The following is a 23052-nucleotide window of genomic DNA, read 5'->3' on the forward strand; positions in this document are numbered from 1 at the left end:
CATGATTCCACAATACCACCTTGACTATCCACCACCAGCTTCCTATTCCTTGAAGCTCTTCTACTTTAACCTCCTGCCATTCAGCAGAAAAGCCGGTGTCAGACTGTATTTCCTACACCCTGAACTCAGTCTCCATTCAAGTTTTGTAGGATGGTTAGTAGGTATTAAAGACAATTTAGCACTTATTGACACTTTTTCCCAGAAGGAATCGGACAAATTGACTAGGCATTGATGGGGCCGGAAAAAGGATGAGCATTAGAGCATTTGCATGACGAATCACAGGAATATGTGAATGTGAATCATGGGAAAATATGGCTCTCTTCCCCCACAGTGATAAACTCTCTAAAGGTTGGGGGAGGGTTGCAAAGTGAAAGTGATCCAGGTACAAGCAAAGGGCTGTCCCCAGCCCCCGCCTCTGCCACCACCACACCTGCACATACAAAACTGAAATAAAATCCTGTCACAGACTCACATGACATTGAGAAAGAACAAAATATTTTGCAATATAACAGTAAGACTCAACTGTATTTGATTCTAATCATTATCCTAACATTTACTGGATAACCAACTTTAACCTTCAATTTTCTTTTCAGTAAAATAAGGACTAATATGAAACTCACCAAGTTATTTTAATGATAGAAGAAATAATGTATATAAAACCTAGAGTGATATTTAGCTCATAATAAGTACAGAGTAAGTTGAAACTTACTATAATTAGAAAATGAACATTTATATTTAATTTATATGTTACATAAATTCATATTTATGACAATCTCAAGGATCTGTCCCAACACTGAGTATCCCAGCCTTTCCAATCCAGTTTTATATTTACTTTATGATCAGGTACTGAGAATATGTTGGAACCAAGGATTAATGTAAGGAAAAAAACAACTGAAGCAAAAGTAGGAGAAATAAAAGAAAGGCACTAAAGAGAACCATAGAGGTATATTTTTATTAAGGAAAACATGCAGAAAAATGCAGCTTCCATGTGCTTCTTTCATCCTCAAATGCAGCCTCATCTTCTGCACAGAGGCAGCTTGGTCTCCTTGTAAGGAGCTCTGGCAAGAGAACCAGATTGCCAAGTCTTCAATTCTGGCTAACCACTAGCTATCCATGTAACCCTGGAGATAATAATAGTATTCATTCTCAGGGTTCTTGTGAAAATTAAATGAGATAAACATGGAAAGCAATAAAAAAGAATGTGTTTTGATGATATCTGCTCAACAAAGAGTTAGCTAGAAGTTTATCCAGTAATGTAATTCTGTGGTCACTCTGCATATTTTCCATGATCACTAATTTGCAAAAAAAAAGCCTACAGATACACATCATCTTTGGTTCTAATACAAAACTTTTGTACCTTGTAAACTGCCAAATGCAAGGCTGTAAATCCATTTCTTGTCAGTCGAGATGGGCGGAGACCTTTTAACATAAGGGTTCTAATATGTGACTTGTTGCCTTAGAGAAAAAAATGAAAAAAGTTAAATTGTGGGGATAGACAAAGTGACTTAAAAATCTCTCTTTAACTTAATGATAAATATCACACTCATGCATGAAAATGTCAAACTGCTGTTCTGGAGGCCATTTGTTAAAGTTTTCTGTTAATTGATAGCCTTAGTAGTGAACATTTCTACATTTATAAAACTTTGTATCAGTGCTGTATATTTTAATGCATTTGTGTTACATTTTTTATTTGGTGCTCTCCTCATCATGTTTTAAACCATAAAAACATGAAAAAATTCACCCTAGTAAACTATTTGTGAAAAAGCTTAGATAGAAATCTAGCTGTGCAGGATTCATCAGAACATCATTAGCAGTGGAGATTATTTAGATCAGAGAAATCTGGAGAAAATGACTTAAGGTTGGGAAGGCGTGTTTAAATTTGGGAAGAAGATCTGTTATGTAGGGTCTGTTTGGGAGGAGTGGTTAAGGGATATGTTTAGTGTCAATACTATACATTAGTGTTCTTTTAAAAACTGAGTTCAAAGGACACTAGTTTGGATTAACAAAAAACTATTCATTCACTAATTCAGTAAGTTTACTGAGTACCTACTATAAGCCAGGCATCATCCTAGGTGCTTGGGATATATTAATGAGCCAAACATGACAAGATATGAGCGGAATTAAACTCTTAGTCTTCACTTTGATCAATCTTCACTTCGGGATTTTATCTTTGGCATTTATTATCTTCCACATATCTTACTACAGACTGTGAAGCAACTACTTGATGATATTTTGGGAAATGCTTTAAGTGCTTCTGAATTTAACCTTATCCATGACTGGCATGCCCGATACTGAAACATACTTTTTTTTTGCCCCAAGCAAATTTGATTCAAGGTAGGAGCACAATAAAACTTAAATTCAGAGCTAAATCAATTGTAATATCTGCCTGGTAGTTAGTTACTTCTTCAGCTAAAGGTTATCAGGGTTCTAGGGGCAAAGCAAAAGAGGAAATCGGGTATGAATAGAATTCTCTTGCAGACTATTAAGCAGTTCAAATCACTGACCATATAAACATATAGCCAGCTTATAAAGTATTGAGTTCCAAGCACTCACCTCCACAAATGCAACATAAATGAAGTAGAGACAGACCATTTTCTGTGCGGTAATTTAAATTGACTTTACTGAAGGCATCATCAGAACTGAAAAAAATATTTTACAGATGATTACAAATTTCAGCTTTTAGTTCATCATTTTTCATTTGAAAAATTATAATAGGGAATCCTGTTACTACAAATTCAGAAATATATCTTTTCTAGGATTCTTTTGTACCTAGAGAAAAGAATTTTGAGTATACCTCTAGATGAATAATAACTAAAATCATGAGAAAATCATATTAAAAGTTTGAGAGACCAAGTTTAAATTAAAGACTATCATACAAGTTCTATATTCTACATATAATTTGAACTTTTCAGGACACGTTAATGAATTAAAATTTGTGTATAAGTAGAAAACACAGGTATTTGAAAATAAACCCATTTCTCTCACAATCAAAACCTTATATAATATTTAGGGAGAAATTCAAGAAATTCTCTCCAAAAAGAAAAAAACAAAAAAAAGGTATCATTTGATAAGAGACTGGAGAAAGGAATACAGTCCCAATGTATTACAAATTCTGCCTGAAGCAAAGTTTCCTTATACTCTGACTGGGTCAGATTTCACAGATAAAGAAGGTCTAAACTCTGATAAGGTACTATGATACAGTCCCAGGTGAGAAGAGAAGTAGTGTTAGTGATTCAATTAATGAAATCCTTGCCTTTGAACAAAGACCATTGCACCAGGAGGGCCCTAGAGAACCATAGGTAGCCTTTGAAAAAATGTAAAGCTAAAATTCTCGACCTCTTGAGGTCACTGGTACTCCCAGGACATTTTTCAGTAGAAATGAGATCATGTCTTTAGCCTCCCAGGTTAATTTCAAGCTGCCTCCTACCTATTTAAATCTCCAGCAGCTTTAGTGAGATAGCAAAGTCTTTGGTGAATGAGCCTTCCGTATCATTTGTAAAGTACTTACACTTGAAAGGTACTATAAATTCAGAACATTATCATCAAGGCACCTAGTTAAGAACTTCAAAAGCTACTGAAATTTTAAAACAGAAAAAGAAAAGGTGCTATTCTCCAGGCTGCTGCTAAAAAGAGAAGCCTCTAATTCCAGGGATTTTGAAGGATTTCAGTGAAATGCTTTAATTAGAAATGGCAAGTCCAGTGGTTTGTTTTCATAGACATGGAAATATTGCAGAACTTTCTCACCCTCTTCACTTTCTTGCTTTCCATATTCAACTTCCCAGTAGCAAAGTCCACAGACATAGTTACTCACATTGAGAAATATACCTCAACTTGCTTTGGAATGCCACACGTTGAAGTACAATGAACACCAAGTCATTTTTACAAATGTTGCTAATATAATATAGCAAGGAGCCCAGGATTTCATGAAAAATAGTTAAGAATTTAACTCACTTCTATCTGCACCTTCCCCAGCTGAATGAACAATGCAAACAAACAAAAAAATCTGATGAAAATACCACTATTTAAAATGTCTACCAAAGGAGCCTAATTGTAAATGGTATAGCTATTTCATGGTATGAACAGAAACTTTACAAAATAATATGGTTCTTGGAAATATGTGGCCTTTGCCTGAGCCAGACATCTAAATTCTCAAAGCCAGGTGTATTATAGACGTCTTGGAGAAATTCAACTAATAGGTACTACTAAATAAAGTACACTCAGCAGCCCAACTTGGAAATGCATTCATAGTTCTTCTCCGTGGTTATGATTTCAAATAGTACAGGTTTTCTGAAGAGCTGAACTCTGCTTTTAAAGCTAGGTAGATTGGATTTCTCTCTTAAAGTTTATAGGAAATTAGTGTCCATAAATAAAAAGGAAAAAAAAACTGTAGCTAGCCGTTGAAGATGTCGATTGACAGTGATTCAGAAGCTCTGAGCTGCTTTGGCTTTTCTTCCTTGGTCCTTCCATTATCTAGCAAATGAAATACACAATAAGAACACAAGACAGAAAACAAAGTATTGGAGTGGGGCAGGAGAGGGAAGCCTTCTGTTAAATGTAAAGAACTATACAATCTTCAGCCTAAGAGAAAAAGGGAGAAGGAGTATTGACACTTTCTTTTGAGCTAACTATAACAAACTGAATGGCAAATACTGAAAGAAGATAAAGCTTGAGAACTCCTCTGTAGCAATAAACCCTTGAGAAAAATTAGTTTTTCAATGTGTATCTCTAATATTATACAGCAATACCTACCATGTTTTGATGTTTTAAAAGTGGAAAAAAATCATTTCAGCAGTGTAGGTACTTCTTAAATCCTGGGTCTTGTATTCACACCAGGATTGAAATCGTATCCTGTTCCCGTCTTTAAGTAGTGCTTTTTTTTCTTTTTCTTTTTCTCCAATTTGGGCAAGTTATTTAACCTCCTCAAGTCTCACTTTCTTCAGTTATAAAATTATTAAAATGATTCACATGACATTGTGTTGTGAAGAAAAATGGAATTAAGTGCTTACTATAGTACTTGGTACATGATATGTTATCATTACTATTTTTAGCAAGTTTACTGTGAATGTACAACTTTCCTTTTGTAGTCTAAGTCTTGAGAGAACTTTAGCACAATTTTCAAACCAAGTTTGAACTTCTTTGACCTCTCACATTTCACAACCTGTAAAATTTCCCTATTTTGACCAAGTTGACTGTTGTGACATCTAGTATCAGTGATTCAGAGCAACTACTAGAATCACAGTTTTGTAATACAAGTCCAGCAGCATCATTACTATGGGGAAGGCATTTTCAACACTGGAGATATTAAAAGAACAACAAAATCCAAAGGAAAAAATGATTGTGCTGAAAATCATTTTATGGAGAAGGTAGACTCAATTGCTTTCTTTTTCCAAGTTCTAACTTTGATGATATATTCAATCAGTCTGGCACGACACCTACTGAACACCCAACTGTGTGCTCCACCTCTGTTCTTAATGCTCATTTCAGGTTGTTTTCAACAGTCTACTTGATAGGAACTATTCACTAATTCCTGGATTGTTTAAGTGCGTCAGTCTTGGGAACATGCACAATAGAGAGAATCCTGCAGTTGACCTTAGCATTAGTCCTGATCTCTAATGCTCCAAGCAGCTTTGCAAAGAAAGTAAACACTGAATAAACAGAAAAAATAAGGTGATAAAGTCTATTGCTTTATTTTAAAAAAAAAACACTAAATGAATGTATATTGTTTACATAAATAAGACTGAAAGTATGAATTATATTAGAGACTTTTTATTCAACATTCTTTAACTTACTGAATCTTATGCTAGATTTGACCATTCATAAGTAAATCAGTATACAGTCCTAAATAGCTCCTTGTCAAAACTGAGCTGTAGTCTCTTACTTTTATTTTCCTCTTGAATTCTATTTTCCCTGAACTCATGCAACTTCTATTAATGCCAACAAAATGAATAAACAGAGAATAGACTCCCACAGTGTTTGTCAGTTAAGCACAATTTTAATAGTAAAATTTTTATCTTAACTTTAATAACTGGAATGTAATTTTTTTTTAATGAGAGCTACTTTGGGGCTATAGTTGAATCCTAATTCTCACTTCCTGTTAACTTCTAGTCAAATGTTCCTGTCAAATGTTTGATACATGCAATTAAAATATTCGAGATTTTAAAGCAATCATTCCTAGGGGAGATATTTTCCCTTCTTTTGCCTCTTCTAAAGGAACTGTATGTGTCAAATTCACTGCCAGCTGAGCATCACTTATGTATTCTAATATCCTAAGCTCAATTTATTTTTTAATTTTCCCTTACATTTTTTATCACCTGCCATGCCATATTGTAACTTAACATATCCTAATGAGTTCACAGTGCTTGCTGGTGCATGAATGAAGTTCCTAATTAAAATGAAGTCACTATATGAATATATTTCTAATAGTAAATTCTGTCCTTCATCATTGAAAATGGTAGTTTTGGGCACAAAGGTTACTTTCTTTCTTGTAGCATAATGAACTCTTTTCTTAGCCTTTACCATTTATCCAGAAAAGTATGCAGTTTTGTGATCCAATTAAACTTCTCATGACCTCATCCTTTCATGAAGATATCTGACATGTTCACAAATGGAAACTTATTAAAATGTAACATTTGAACACTTGGCCAAAGCCAAAATATTCAGATAGGTAGAAAAATTTCTTAAATTAATTCATTGGCTGAAATGTAGGTAAAGGCCAAGAAAGTAGAAAGAAGGTAAAAATTTGTTATGGATCATCTAGTTTCCAAAATTGATAATTTAGGTTTCAAATGGCTGGTTGTAACTTCTTGTGCAGTTCTTGATGGCTGCTGCTGATTTTCCCCCAAACAATAAAAACAGAAGAATCATCAATAAGATCTGTTCCCAAGATATATCCCCAAGAAATATCCAGAAACATATTTGTCCAATATCTTCCAGATCAAATCTGCAAACTGACAATATGAAGCATATTCATTCTTTCATTCATACAATAAACAATTATTGAGATACAGTGGCAGGGTAAGAATAATTAAGGTTGATAAAACTGGTACAATAATAATTATTATCTCATAGGGTTATTGTGAGGTTTAAATGGGTTAGATCTTTTAAGACTTTTATAAATACTAGCTGCTATAATAACTTTTATTTCTAAAGCATTGATATTATTTTAACTTTTTTATTGTTTTGCTTTGCATTTGAGAAGGGGGATAGGAAAGTGAAAGGGAAGATGGAGGCAGTATGGGATAGGAGGGAAGAATAGCGGGAGGATAAAAGGGGGAGAGATAGTGAGAGCGAGTGATGTACTAAACTAGAGAGAAAGAGACAGAGACAGGAACAGAAACAGTGTTTGATATCAGGCTGCTTCAAGGTTTTTTACAAGATATTCCTGTAAAACTATTACTTAGCTAGTTTTACCTAGACAAGCAAGAAAAGAAATAGAGAGGTAGACAGTCTTGGGACAATGTGAATTCTCTGCTTTTTGGTTTGAGGTCTTTTTGTTGTTTTCTGTTTCATTGCTAATTAACACAATGCACTTATCAAACATACCAAATAATCCTTTCACTCAATTTTATTTTTTTTAAGATGGAATTTGCTCCCTCAATACTCTACTTAGCACCTTGATAGAGAATTTTACTCTCCTTTGGTAAGGTCAGTCTGTGATGTTTCTGGAGCTATTCATTTTATAATAGCTAATTTTCATAATTGGTTATAGTTCAGAAAAAGTAGGTTTTTGGAAGATATTTCATTTGGATCATAAGTATGGTGGACTGCAGCTGGGCCCAGAGGAACTTTTCAGGGAGAAAATAAGCAGGAAAGTACATCTCAGAAAACTTCCTTTGTTTTTTTTCTTTTTCAGTTCTTCTAAATAGTGCAAGTGCTTTCCCATGGAACAGAGCATCCTCTTGACTACTTTTATTTATTAAACCTAATCAATTTCAAAGTGAGATATTAGCATTATTGACCAAGGTATATCTACTCAATGCCAAAATGAGATTAAAAATGAGAAAAAATAGGGTTTTTCTGATTATGTTGAAAAGTCATAGCACTGAAAAATTATAACTTCTTTGGAATCTCTTCATAGACATATTACAGATTAAGCAGATTAAAAGTAGCCTTGACAATGAAATCAGAAAAACATAGTTCTAAAATTTCTAAAGATTTAAAAACATTGAAACAAAATAATTTAATTGGAAGCCTTTTAAAAGTTGCATGTGGAGACCCATCATGTAAGTGGTTTTCAAAGTTCATGCAAGGGCCCGTGTATCACCAAGGTGTGGGAGTGGGAGTGTAAAATATATTCTTCCACTCCCACATGCAGGCGCAGTTCTAGTACACAGGACATAGCAAACTCGTAGAGTGGCACGGGGTAGGTGAGAAGTTTTCAAAGATAATTCTTATCCATAGTTCTTTCCCCTTCCTATTTCGAGAACTAAGATCATGAAGATCATACATTTTGAAGTGAAGTACAGATGGGCGGAATCCCTGCACAACTGTACAAGTTGTGTAACCTGGCTCAAGCCAGTTTACTTTGATTAGTCTTATTTTCTTCAGGTATAAAATGGCAAGCTCAATACCTACTCCAGAAGGATGTGAACATAAACAATGAGGATTAGTTTTTAACTAACATTTTTGAGTGTTTACCATGTGCCAGTCACCGAGCTCAAAGCACCTTACATATATACATTTACGATTACATGAGCTAATGCATATTAAAATACCTAGAAGCATGCCTGGCATATGGTAGGCGCTAAGTTGTTAATTTGTTTTTCTTTCAAGTGCTATACAAATAGCTATTACAAATACATACAAATATAAATAAAGCTAAGTAGACAAAGAAGCTGCCTTTAGTGAACATGTATACTAGTGGTTAGACAGACCTGTAAAATGAATAAAGACAGCACCAGGTAGTAAGTGCTATTATATTGATAAATGTAAAGATCAGAGAGAGCAAAGAGGAGGAAATAACTACACAATGTACTCCAGTGTACCACTTCTGTCTTTCCTTCTTCTGCCTTCTCTATTTCCTCATTTGTTCCAGTCTCTCCTCTATTATCTCAACAAATGTTCAAAATTATGCATGAATTCAACTTTATTGTGGAAGATGAAGGAACATTCAATTTCCATTCCTCTTCTTTCCCATAGCAAGCTCTTTTTTCAAAGCTGCTATAAATTGGCATAAGCAAGATAATGGTTTAGCTCTGTTTGTCTTTTTTAAGTTTAGAACTTATATTGCTCTGTACTATATTGTGGGTGAAAGCTATACCAGGAGGTTGTGTATTTGAGGTGACATAAGTTTTGCTTTATGATGCAGAAAATCTCTTTTAATGAATGGAATTAGTATCTACCATGAATGCTATAAAGAAACTTGTCAACAACCAAAAAAGCTGCAAAAAGAAAAACCACAGGCAAATCTATGTTTACACTAGTTTACTCTAGTATTAAATACTTCTTTTTAGGCACCTTATAGTTTTCCTTCTATCTATATGTTTAGAGGAAGCCTGATGTCAAGCAGCATTACACAGTTTTCCATCACAGCAGTATTTCTTACATCACATAAAGCATGAATAAAGATGAGAAAGAAAGATTCTAAGATTTAACACCTAAAATGTCCTAGATACTCGATTAAATGTGATCTCATACAATATTATGTTTAAACTTCCCAACTACTCTGAAAATTTTGATGTGTAAGCCAATGAGTAAGACAATTTATATTCTCAATATTCCATTCTTTTCTTTCCTTGTCATCCATCATATTATTCTAGAGAAAAGAAAATCCTGAGAACTCTGCCCTAGGCAGGATCGACTTTCTTTCCCTATGATGCTATCTGCCTTGATGGAAGCAGACAAAGCAGAGTGCTCTGGTTCTGGTTGTTTGTTTGTTTGCTCCCTTGACTCTCTGTAGACCATACTAGTTGCCTGCTTTCTGTTTTCATATTCCTCATTCCTTCACCCACATCATCGCAGACAGAGTTCTCAGTGCAACTTAGGTATCTTTCTAGAAGTGTAGTTTTCAAACTTTAGCTGAAGTATCATTTTTAGCACGCAAAAGTATTACCTGGGGAGCTTGTTAAAAATTCAGGTCTCTGGAAATCATCCCCAGAGATTCTAATTCATTTGATGTGGGGTAGAATCACGGATTCTAAAATTTTTGCAAGAACTGCTGGCTATTTTACTGCAGGAGGTCCTTAGCCCTTGGAGAAACACGATTCTAGGCTGTGGGTAATCCTCTCCTCAGCCTCATTATTATCACTTCTGGCTAATGGGACATTTCTGTAGGTTCTTTAATGGCTTCAGCACCAGGCTACAAGTCTTCCTCTCCTCAAAATGCCCTACCATTATTCTCAGGGAATTTGACATCCATTTTGATGAGCCTTCTAATACTCTAGTCTGAAAATTCTTCAAATACCTCTTGATTACAATCTTTAAAAGTTATACTTCAGATTTTGGCACCATTTTGAATTGTTCTAACATTTTACATTTTTATTTTTGAAAACATCCTCTTGATATAAAAACACTTTATCCTAACTTTCTCACTTCTTAACTTTGAACAAACTATTGGTTACTCCCACTTGGTAATAAAGTCTTCAGTCTTTCAAACTGCCCTTATTTACCCAATCAATCATGATAATAGAAACCTCCAGTTATTCAATGCTTACTGTGCGTTAGTCTCTGTACTCAGCATTTGACATCATTTTTCAAATGCCCTGTAAGGTCATTATTAACCTCATTTTACAGATGAAAATGAGCCTCAAGGAGATTAAGTAATATACCCAAAGATACATTTCTTGTAAATAAAAGAAACTGGATTTAAAACTATGGTTGCAAAATCCTTATGCTGACTGACACAGCTTTCTTACTCACCTTAGGTAAAATGGTCAAGACATTAAGTTTTCTCGCTACCAGTAGACTTTCCATGGTACTCATCCATTCTTGCCTATATATCTTTACTCAACTATGCCTTTTATCTGGAATGCTTTACAAAACCAATGAATAAATCAAGACAACAAATCTTCTTTTTTTGTATTTGAAAGCCATCTTGTTTTTTCTTCCACTTAGCACTTGTCATAGGCTGTCTTCTGTGAGTTATTTATATATGCCTTTCCCTTCAACCAGATTGTGAAACTCCGGGAGCAAGAATCAGCGTGTAGTAGGAAGCTGGGGAGGCCTCGCTACAAATCACAGTTCCAGTGCTTACTGACCATACGACCTTGACAAATCCAATGTCTCTGATCCTTACTTTATTATCCACCAGAAGTAATATTATCTATCACACAGGGTCATGGTGTAGACTAAATAATGGTTTATATTTGATGTGTCTGGAATAACACCTTGAATATAGCTGGCACAATAAATCCAGCTACAGTAGGACCCGCAGAAACAGCTGCTTGTTGTTGATGTGGAAAGAGAAAAAAGTACATTTCAAGCTTAATCCTTAAAAGGATATGTCTGTTTAAATTAGTCTTGACATATTTGCATAATAGTTCCCAAATTAAAAAAATAACAACAAATAAATGAGATTTTAACTGTATAAAGTTGAGGAAAATCTCCAATTTGATCACATTTCATTCAGCATATTTATCTGTCAATAAGAGCTAGAGGGTTTATGATTAAGTTCTACATTTATAGCTCTTTTCCAACAAAATTAATATGTATGTATAAATCTATTATACCAAAGTGCCAGTCACATCTCTACAGGACTTTCAAATGTTTTCCTGTAAGTGAGCATATGATAATACTTGCAAAAGTCATCCCAGTGTATCTCATCATGAGTGTCAAAGCTGAGTTAATCATTTTGGGCTAAATAACATGGAAAATTAACTACTTCCCAAACCATAAATTGAATACTTATGAAGGCCTTATTAACCCACTGACAAATTTTATATAAACTATATTATACATGGGTAATTTTATTTGCCAGTTATATGAGCTTTGTATGTTTACTATATCTGAAATTTCTTGTGAAAAGTATGTCATTTGGTCATTGCTTTACGCTTATTTTCCGAGTAAAATGGTTAGAGTCCTTTGTCATTAGTGGATTACATGAATAACACAGCTGTAAGTGAACATGGCTAATTGGCCTTTGTGGAACTTTTCCTCAGTCAGGCAGCTAACTTAAATCGACTCTCCAAAATACATTGTTTCTCAATGCCAAGATTCAGTTTCTCCAAAAGGTTGCTTGTGTATATAAGGGCTCTGCCCTTCTTTTCTGAACATTTTGTGTCTTACAAGGTTGTGACAATATGCCAGATTATTTTTATCTTGTTATCATGGAACAAAACCCACTGAAAGCCTGAAGCCAATATTACACATTGGTATATGATTGTTCAGGGGAAGAATGATACACAGTTTCATTAACAGACAGCGTTTCAATGTCAAGAGACCAAAGGGTTTGTTAAAATTGGAGTTCTCTAGTAGTCCAAAAAGAAAAATGTGGCCAATATTCTACCACCATTTGGGAAGAGAAGTCTTACTGTTTGTTGCTGGCATGGCTCACAAGAATGATCTAATTCTAGAGAAGATCATTCAGATCAGCAACAGTTTGTATCCAAAGGCTAGCCTTTAGGTTCCTTTCTTAAACTTAAGTGGTGGGAACAGGCAAGGCATATTTTAAGGAGATAAGATATTTGCATTTTAGGGGCTATATGAATGGGCAGGAAGAGATAACCTTATATTCTAAGGTTAACATAGGAGGTTATATGGGTTGTGTTTTTAAACACAGATATAGCTAAAAACTAGATCAACAATGAAAACAATTATACAGAGAAATAATAACTGAAAACTTTACCCAAATATATGCCTTAGTTCTGTAAGTTCTTTTTCTTTGATCCGCAGGTCATCTTCTAATCTTTCTATTACAATAACATAAGATTCACTGACTTTCTTCTTCCATTCATCTAGTAAGGAAAAACAAAAGGGATTGACTCAAAGCTCTTTTGCAAAACGCAGACACAGATCATAACATACAAGTGATTAAAACTCTGTTTTTTACTCTGAATTATACAATACTTAATTTAAATTACTGATTGTGAGTTTAAAATGCAGATGTTTATATTTAAAATGCAATCATATTGAATCGTAGTAATTAAGAACCCATTTGATATTGGATAATATATTTACATAGACAAATACATTTGACTTATTTCATTTGATTTTATTGCATTATAATTATAGCAATCTCTAGTTGCTAGACAAGAATTTTTAGGTTTTAAATACTAGATACTTAAGATGTAATCCTAAAATCCCTATATTCAACAGTATTCCAATTTTTTTTCTATAACATTATACCTAGGAACTAGTAGAAACAGAAAATTATAAGAAATTTTCTGTTTTTCTCTAAAGACCTTTCAGAGAAAAATAATTTGAGTTCAGATAATCTTCTTAACACTTTCATATGTTATCTTATACTCTTGTAAAAATTAGCAGATATTCCAGTGAAATGTTAACTATATATTACAACTATTGAACTATATTATATTTAAAGATATAAGAATAATTACCAGTACAAGTTTGGGTTGGTCTGGATTTATAATTTCCCATTTGTTAGAAGATTCTTCTTTTCCCAAGTGCAGTTCCTCAGGTTACAAGATTCCAAGTTCAAGTGAAGTGGCAGTCCAGTTGAAAAATACTTTGATAGTATGGCTAAAAATAAGCTGACCGCCAAATGGAATGTCATACAACAATGACAAAGAACAAAATAGTTTGTGCTTTCAAGGGTGAAATCATAAAGGGAATTAACCAGTCTGTTTAAAAGAGCTGTATCAAAGATAAATAGTAAATGCTTCCATAAGATTATTTGCCTTCATCAATTGGCTATCTACCCATATATACCTTGATGGGCATTTCTTTAATCTAGAAAATGATTCAGTTACATCTGAGGTTCACAAAGAGCCATTAAAACTACCTAGATCTTCTTTCAGGATCATTTTCTCCTGAGACAAAGTAATGACAATTGGAAAAGAGTGATTGGTGATAGAATTTGTCTCTATAGTATATATATAATGGAAACCCACATCTTATGGCATGCTACTAATAGAAATGAATGTAAATTTGGCCTAGAGTAGAGCTATAAAATTATTTTTGTAGGAAGAAATTCTCAACATAGACCATGATTAATTTACACCACTTGTTGATTATGTTGACCATAAGAGTCATAGTTAAGAATGTGACACTGAGTTCTACAAATAGCAATTCATAAAATAACAAGAATAATATCACAAATAATAAGATGGAATGCTTACAGTGTGCCAGACACTAGTCTAAATGCTTTACATACATTTTGTCATTTATACCTCATACAATCCTGCAAGGTATATATTATTCTCATGTTATAGATAAGAAAAATCCATATTTGCTAGCAGGTGGAGGAATCTGGAATCAATTCTGAGTCTATATGATTATAAAGTCCAAGTTAGATATTATTATTGATGTCTCCCATAATTCCTCTTTAATTCACCTTCCATTTACTTCATGGGGGCATTTCTCTTTGTACATGCATATTTCTATTGATATAAATGAACTCAGGGTAAGATGGAGAATAAATGGAAAACCCAGAAAGAAAAGTTATCTAATTTTTAACTATATATTTCTTTTGGATAATGTAATTATACCTAGAATATATACATTTCAATCTTGAAATTCATCTCCAGAGGCTATAGTTTCAATGTAATAGGTATGAATTTTATATTTATTATAGTTGAATGTTCAAACAACTCTTTCCTTTTGAAGCAAATGCTTAGACAAATTTATTATTCCTCACTACTTTTTCTCAGCAAAGGTAATTTAAGTTCCAGATGGAGGGTCTTCATACTGATCAGATACAGTTGGAGAAGCAGGTATCTGGGGTTATGGACATCTCTGTCCTCCCCTGGATATAACTTTCCTTATCCCCCCTCCTCAGTATATGCTGCCATGGCCGTTGATGTCTGTTACACTGTGGCGGCCTTTGGTTACTTGATCCATGCACTCTGCATTTTCCTTGTTTGAAGTCCAGGCATCTTCAGTTACACCAGCTTTCTCTCAGCACTTGTGCGACCCCCATCGCTTCAGGTCAGAAAGTCTTTGCTTTCCCCAGACATGCTGCCCTCAGGCCCATCAGCCTATGCACCTGACTTCCTAAATGCTTGGTACTGGAGACCAAGCATTCAGTACAGTCCTAAAGACCAAACTGGATAGTCTTCTTTAAGAGGCTTGCAATCTCCCAGGGCTACACCTTGGGAAGTAATGCACAAGCATCCTTCTCTCAGATTTCCATGGCTTTCATACCTTGAATCCAGAGGGACAGGGATGGGAGCCAGGGCTCTTGACCTTCTTGAGGACATCTAACTCTGTCTATTTTTCCCGATTTTCTTTCTTATTTCTCTCTCCACTACTTCCAATCTTATACGTGTGTGTGTGTGTGTATGTGTGTGTGTGTGTGTGTGTGTGCGCGTTTGTGTGTTGCCTCTACCGATGAAAGAAAAGCTAGTTCTTATATCATCTTACGTTGTCTTTCCAATTTCCTCTTTGGTACATAAGTTTAATGCACTGATTTTTAGAACTTTTCCTTTTAATTTTTGAAAATATTTTTATTCTCTCAGAAAGGCTGGCTCTTACAAATGAAAGCTTAGACTTTCAAAGCTACAATTTTTGCTGAGTTTGAAAATCCAATCAGCAACTCAATTGAATTTTTCTACACCCCGAGGCAATAAATTTTGCTAAAGAATGGTGAAAGTGATAATCTCAATACCTAACATATTAAATGTTATTGAATTTCCTACTTCCAAAGGAACACTATCTATTAGCCCTTTTATGACTGTGAGTCTAGGTCATGGATTGAGGGCAATGGAGGTGCCTTCAGGGCTGTGAAGAAAAGGCTGGAATAAGTAAATGATCCAGGATAACAATCCTGCTTTTCCTTCCTAAAGAATCCTGGAGGGCTTCCACATGGAAGCAGAAAATATTTTCTCCGCTTCTCTGTAAAAATTTCTGTAAAAATTCTTTTTACCTTGAGTTGATAACATGCTCTAAATTGAACTCTACTCTACCAGTTGTGAGATTTCCAGAAGTGCAGAATGTCATATATTATCAAAAATACAACCTAATTACAAAAATGGTCACCTTCTCAAACTTTAGTGAGAGTAGACACTATCTGAGGAGCTTTGTAAAAAAAAAATAGAAACCGGGGCTCCATACCCAGAAATTCTGATTCAGTAGATCAGGAGTAGGGCCTAGAATATGAATTTTAACAGGCACCCCTAGTGATTCTAACGTAGATGCTACTTGTAGCTTACTTTGAGGAGCACTATTTTAAAATGGCTTAAAGTGAGATGCATACTCACTGGAAGGTTTTTGAGCCTTTGAATTCCACGTAAGAAAAAAGAGGAGAGAAAACTGAAATAAAGAGAAAAATAAGATTGTTTCACATTCTCAATGGGTTCTATCCTATGGTAATCAGTGAGGCAATAGATGATTTGGCTGTGCATATATAGTATCATATTGTAAAGCTGAATCACAAAAGTGGAAGCAACCAAGATGCCTTTTCACAGGTGAATAGATAAACGAATGTGCATGTACATTCATACAGTGGAAATTTATTCAGCAATAAAAGAAAGGAGGTACCAAGCCGAGAAAAATCATGGAAGAACCTTAAATGAATATTGCTAATTGAAAGAGCCAGTCAGATAAGGCTGTATACTATATGTTTCTAACTATACAACATTTTGGGAAAGGCAAAACTTTGGAGACAGTAAAGAGATGAATGGTTGCCAGGGGAGCAGGAAGAATGGGAGGAAGGAATAGGTGGAGCACAGGAAATCTTCAGGGTCATGAAATTCTCCTGTATGATATTCTAAGGGTGGATATATGCCATTATACATTTGGAAGAAACCACAGAACTGTAAAACACTAATGTAACCTATGGACTTTAGCTAATAATAATGTATTAATATTGGCTCATCAATGGTAACAAATGTACCAAAACAACTTAAGATGTAAATAATAGGGGAAACTGTGGGGGGCCAGGAGGGGGGAAGGGAAGGAATATGGAAACTCTGTGCTTTCTGCTCCGTTTTTCTGTAAATCTAAAACTGTTTTAACAAAAAGGTTTATTACTTTTTTTTAATTAAGGAAAATATAAAACAATAAATAAATAAGACCAAAAAACAGTAATTCTTTAACAAGACCATTTGAGTTTTTCCAGGAATGTTTGTTTATAACTTATAAGGAAGAGCCTTCTCTAAGGAATACATAACTAATAGCATTCCTTTTTCTTTTACACTTGCTTGTGTTTTTTTTTTGTTTTTTTTTCAGTCAGAATGTCAGGGTAGATTTAGTAAATACCTTATTTCTTCAGCTATTCCTTTTTGACCAACCTTCGTGTTCTACTGAATTGCCTAAATCTAATGTTAATGCCTTTATCTTTTCAACTGATTTATCAGAACACTTCAGCATATACATAGATATGTTCTAATACTCCTTCAATAAGCCTATTTACATTCTTTTTGAATTCCTTTATTTTCGGTTATATGATTTATTTATCCCAATCTACACTTGTGCATCTGCTATTTATATTTTATACTAGTCTCTTCATAAATATTTAAAAGGATGATTTTAAGATGAAAAATACAAATTTGACCTTGACACTTCTCCTACCTTTATGATTCTAACAGAGAAATTATAAAGAACATGTATCCCAAGAAATCAAACTGATACACTTAAAACAATTTTTATCACATTTAGGATGGTGAATTCATTTACACCTAAAAGCTAGACCATTCTTCCATTGTATATGAGTTCTTGTTAAGATGTGCCCAAGCTTTAGGAAAGTTTAAATTTTTGATGTGTTGCATATGGTTGACAAGCAATTAAAAGAATCATTGCTTTAAACACAGTAAACCAGAATTACTAATTGGTATATATTTAGGTTTTTTCCTTCTTTTAATAAACATTAAATTACTCATATTGAAACAAAGTTATCTAAAAGAAAAATTGAGCACTAAGATGTCTATACCTATTCAATTAAATCATTCTTTAATTTCTCTCTAAACAATATATTTTTGCATTAGACAAGCATAATTTGTAAGATTCTTATTTGTCAAACAAATTTCCTCTCTTTTCCACTGGAATATCTAAATTTATGGTATGTTGGATGGAGCTGTAAATCACCATTATGAATCTGAACATTGTTGAGGTAATATTCAGATTAATCCTCAAAAATGAATAGGACTTGTTATATAATATTGAAAGTAACTATTACATAATAATGAAAGTAAATGTGAAAAAATCAATATCATAGTAATTTAAACAGGTGTTCGCAATATCTCTAACTGTAAGAGTATATTAAAGAAAGAAAAAATATTACTTTTTGTTTCTAATATACTATGACTGAAAATGAAAAGATTTTAATCTTTCTTGTGCCTTCCTTTGTTGCTGGGTGAACATGAAGTAAAGTTTATAAAGAATCTAAATTAAACAGTAATATCTCTGTCATTGGCTAAAACTTTCTTTCCCAAATTGATAGTACTTCTTTCAATGGTCAGCTTAGCTCTTTATTCGTTGATTGATTCATTATTCATTCAATAAGCATGCACTATACCAAGCACTCCAAAGAGCTCACGGGGCCAGGGATAGACATGTAAATAGGCAATTGTAGTAAAGCATCTGTATTATGATAGAGACATACATGACTCGTAATGAGAAGATACGTTTAATAAAACCTACCTTTCAACTGGAAAATATTTCTCTGAGGCATTGAAATCATCAGAACAATCTAAACTTCATGACTCAGGCCACTTCCATTCCTTCTTCATCCTTCTTTCCCCCCTCCTAAGAGTCAGCTGGCCTGCTAAGGAAATAACATTGTGTTGTAATTATAGTTCAATTAATAACTAATTATTGCCTTTGGGCAAATGCCTTATTTCCATGTCTTGAGGTTTGTCATTTAAAAACAAAGGAAAAAAAGGTGGAGAAGGGAAAAAAATTAGTTCTAATTTTTTTTTTTTTTACTTATCAATTAGCCAGTTGTGGCTGTTCCTCAAAGTGAAAACTAATTTGATGTTGGTAGGACAAATTACTTAAAGTTTCAAAAATGGATCTATATAACATGTGGTTGTTAGAGAGCTTGCTGAGTGATTCTATATGAACAGTTTTGTTTAGTCCCTCCAAACAGAAACAATCTCAGTAAGTAGTCTGTCTAAGCATAGTTATCATTATTTTTGTTGTATCTCCTCCTATGTCTTCTTAGTGGGAGAATAGTGATTAATGGTTATCATGCCATACACTTTCATGCCCCCCTTCTTCCCATTTGATACCATGTCAATGTCAGAAATGGCATCAGCCTTTGGCATGTACTCAAAAGTTCTTGATTTCCCTTCAGTTTACATTGTCCAGCTCAGTATACCACCAATCAGAACTGTCAATGACTGAATTGTAAAATGTATTCTATCCATGTTATACTATAATTGTGGAACTGAGCTGGTTCCCTTCAAAGCTGAAATTTTATAACATATAATCTTGAATGTCCTAAATATAAATTAAAAGGGGTGCTATGGTTAAATTAGTGTAAAGTTGTTGGGGGTAAAAAAAGTCAATTTTTACCCACATCTTCATTAACAGATCAATACTTTTGGTTGGGTGAAAGTATTTGGTTGGGACAGTTTATAGGTCCACCCAATATCTGATTTCTTCTTGCAGGGGCTATTGTCTCTGAAGCCAGTTGTTAGGGGACTTGTTATAGCAAGTAATGTTTCAGAATATCTTTAATACCAGGCAGACTTTTGATAATAAACCCAAGTGCTTCCAATTTTATATAGTCAATATATGCCCTAATATATTTACATCTAATTTTATTGGCATCAAATAATATATCCTTCCCATTCAGAATTCAAGTTTAATAATCTAAGTACATATAAAAAATTATGTTTTCAATTAGAATTTGTGAACAAGTTACACGTTTTCTTCACAATTTTACCCCCTTCTTTAACATGGATTATCAAGAGTAGGCTATAATTGTTGTGAACTTCAAGACTATTTGTTTTAATGTAAAGCCTTATTTAGAAGTTAACACTACATTTGAAGTGTGTATTGTACTTTCCCAGTTTGGTAACCTGGAGAGTGATTGCCTTTACTATTCCTGCCCGTGTCTCCCATGAAAAATAGTATTCCTACTTCAGGACTCAGTTTAGGTGTCAGTACCTTGGAGGGGTGTTTACAACTTCATAAACTATTTATGCCACCTTCTTCTTGCTGTATCTAGATTCTGCTTTGTCTCTGGAACCTATATTGTGGCACTTGAGCTTCATACTAATGTGGGGAAGGAAGATGTGAATTAGTAGATTTATCTCAGTCTAAAAACTTTTAAAAATTGTCAACCACACTAGTGATGCTTTCTGTGAATTACAGAGTGGTAGTAACTGTTAGAAGCACCTCCATCCTGCCCGAGGATCCCCACTCTTACCATAATACAAACGTTACTTTTTAAGATCACAATCTCCCCTGAGATCTACAGCAAATAATGCAACTTGGGTGTCTCACATGGCTAGGTATGTTAAGCCATGGTGGAATATACTAGACTTAAATTCCAAGTCTTAATTCTAATTGTTTAAGTTGGTCTACTATGTGATAACATTTCCTAATTGTTGCCCAGAGTTTTCCGAGTTGAGGTCTAGGTCTGATTACACAAACAGTTAACCTAAACTTGTCCCCATATTTTCCTTCTTCATATATGCAGCCATGGAAAAAATGATGGAGCCTTTGGTGAAGGGCTATGAAGGATTTGGAACTTGTGAGGATTTGGAACAGTGAGAGATGAATGTTTGTCATCAATTGGGGTTTAACAAATTAATTCCATGGTCATCTTTCTCAAACGTTCACTTCTCATAATGCTGAAAGGCATCCATTTCATTTAGCTACATAATGGTTAACTTATTAACTAATCACAATAGTTATCTATGGATCCTCTAAACACCACATTTCCTCTCTTTGAACTGTTCCATAATTCTCATGTTTTCTACTGAATCTGGACATGTACTAATTCACAAAATCATCTTAAGATGATCTATCAGGGCAGCAGCCTTTGATGTTATTAAGGATGGTTATTATATCTCTTCCTTTTTTATGGTCAAACATATTTATATTTGGCAAGTATGCACTACAATTATATATGTGAGTGCATATAGATTATATATCATAAATATGCATACCTTATATACATATACAGTGTGTATATGTGTATATATATATATATATTTATTTATTTATACTTTTTACAAGAGCAACAATAAAACAAACTGACATTGTAAAGTCCTACTCTGAGTTAAGCCTATATGAGGGCAACACTTACTTCTATTAAAGCACCCATTACAGAAGACAGAATTAATGCATTCATCTCTCCTGTTAGGCTGTGAGCAACTTAAGAGCAGAAATTATGTCTTACTCATTTTTGCATTCCCAACAGCCTAGCACAGTGCCTGATTGATATAGATATAAATTTAATTGTTTTGCATTGAATTGAATTGAACTAAATTGAATCAAACTGAATTAGATTGAACCAATTGAAGTGAGTAGAATCAATCCCTTCAGTAAGGGAAATTTTACTGAATATTTCCCTTCTCAGTTCTGGAACAGAGGTAAAGTGAATACAGATGAAGCCATCATCAATTCTGTAGACAAAACACTGCAGCATTTTGAAATTCCATGCAAAGATAAATTTTTTTTTTTTTTTTTTTTTTTCCCGGTACGCAGGCCTCTTGCTGTTGTGGCTTCTCCCGTTGCGGAGCACAGGCTCCGGATGCACAGGCTCAGCGGCCATGGCTCACGGGCCCAGCCGCTCCGCCGCATGTGGGATCTTCCCAGACTGGGGCACGAACCCACGTCCCCTGCATCGGCAGGCGGACTCTCAACCACTGCGCCACCAGGGAAGCCCTAAAGAAGGATTTTTGAACATAGCATTACTTAAATAGGTCTTACTTCTTGTGGAGTTTTTAAAATCTTGGAACAGAAATAACTAAGCTTGAGCATATGATAAATTGAGAGCTTGGACACAATTTAATTCATTATATCATTAGAGAGTTCAGAGAAATTATTAAGATGATGTTCATTAAAATCCCTATTACTGCTCTATACAGTAAAACAAACTAAACAAAACTGATGGGATCAAAGTAATTTAAACTTAATTTTGATTTTTTTGAGACTAAACAATTGATGCGATTAAGTTGGGCAAAGTCATAAATATCAAATAACATTACATAAAGTGGTAGCAATGGTGGAAAAATAGGAACAGGAATGATAATAAGAGTTTCAGAAGGAAAAAAAAGTCAAACCAGGAGAGCTTAGAAAAATAAGAAAACTTTTATTCTCAAAGGAGAGAAGCACCTGGGGAGTAGCATAAGCCAGTGTCTATCAGTGAGAGGACTATGCAAACTGTATATGAATTCCTGGTACATTACAGCAAGAAACATTGAGGAAACTGAGTGGTGTAAAGACAGACATCATTTCATAGAGAGGATAATAAAAATTTTGCTTGTTGTAAGTCTCTTGAGATTACATTTGATATGTAGTGTTCAATGCTGGACACCTACCTCATTATCATGAAAGAAAGAACAATCAAAGAAAGAAAACTTTTCTTGGAAATACAGAAATGGGTTATGAAATATATTTGTTCTGGCTAAAGACAGTAATTATACATATTCTCTAAATGCTCCTTTAACAATTCCATTAAATTTTCCTAGATATCATAATTGAATGGGCTGCACATTTTTACCCATTTAGAAGGTGTTTTGTTTTAAATTTAAATTTGCAAAAGGCTTTCTAGTAAGTTCTATCAAACCATTCCAAACTTACATTGCCCAGTGGCCTTTGGTGTTCATATATGTTAACTTATGGCTTAATGCAGATCACAGGGAGCTAATGGTAACCTAGGAACCAATCTAAAACACTGTCCAATTTCTACACTTTGCTCTACATTGAGCTTTCTGCTTAAGTAGAAGACTTTATTCTATTTCGACTCACTGGAAAACTTTGAAGATGGTTTCATTGCTTTTGCTAATATCTGATTATGGGCTATAAAATATGTATTTATGT

The 23052-nt window shown here is 34.2% G+C and overlaps 1 protein-coding gene across 1 annotated transcript in view; it reads right to left on the reverse strand.

Moving 5' to 3' along the window:
* TNNI3K (TNNI3 interacting kinase) overlaps positions 1 to 23052 on the reverse strand; it is a 310667-nt gene that overhangs the window by 265630 nt on the left and 21985 nt on the right. The window contains exons 4-6 of the mRNA XM_089920914.1: positions 12782 to 12890; positions 2554 to 2639; positions 1358 to 1455 (exon numbers count right to left, since the gene is read on the reverse strand). Of these exons, the coding sequence (XP_089777040.1) occupies positions 1358 to 1455; positions 2554 to 2639; positions 12782 to 12890 (293 nt within the window). The remainder of the gene's footprint in view (positions 1 to 1357; positions 1456 to 2553; positions 2640 to 12781; positions 12891 to 23052) is intronic.

This window comes from Delphinapterus leucas, chromosome 1, assembly GCF_059928025.1.
Source record: "Delphinapterus leucas isolate spDelLeu-1000000601 "Yukka" chromosome 1, BTC_Dleu_Yukka2, whole genome shotgun sequence".
Taxonomy (NCBI): Eukaryota; Metazoa; Chordata; class Mammalia; order Artiodactyla; family Monodontidae; genus Delphinapterus; species Delphinapterus leucas.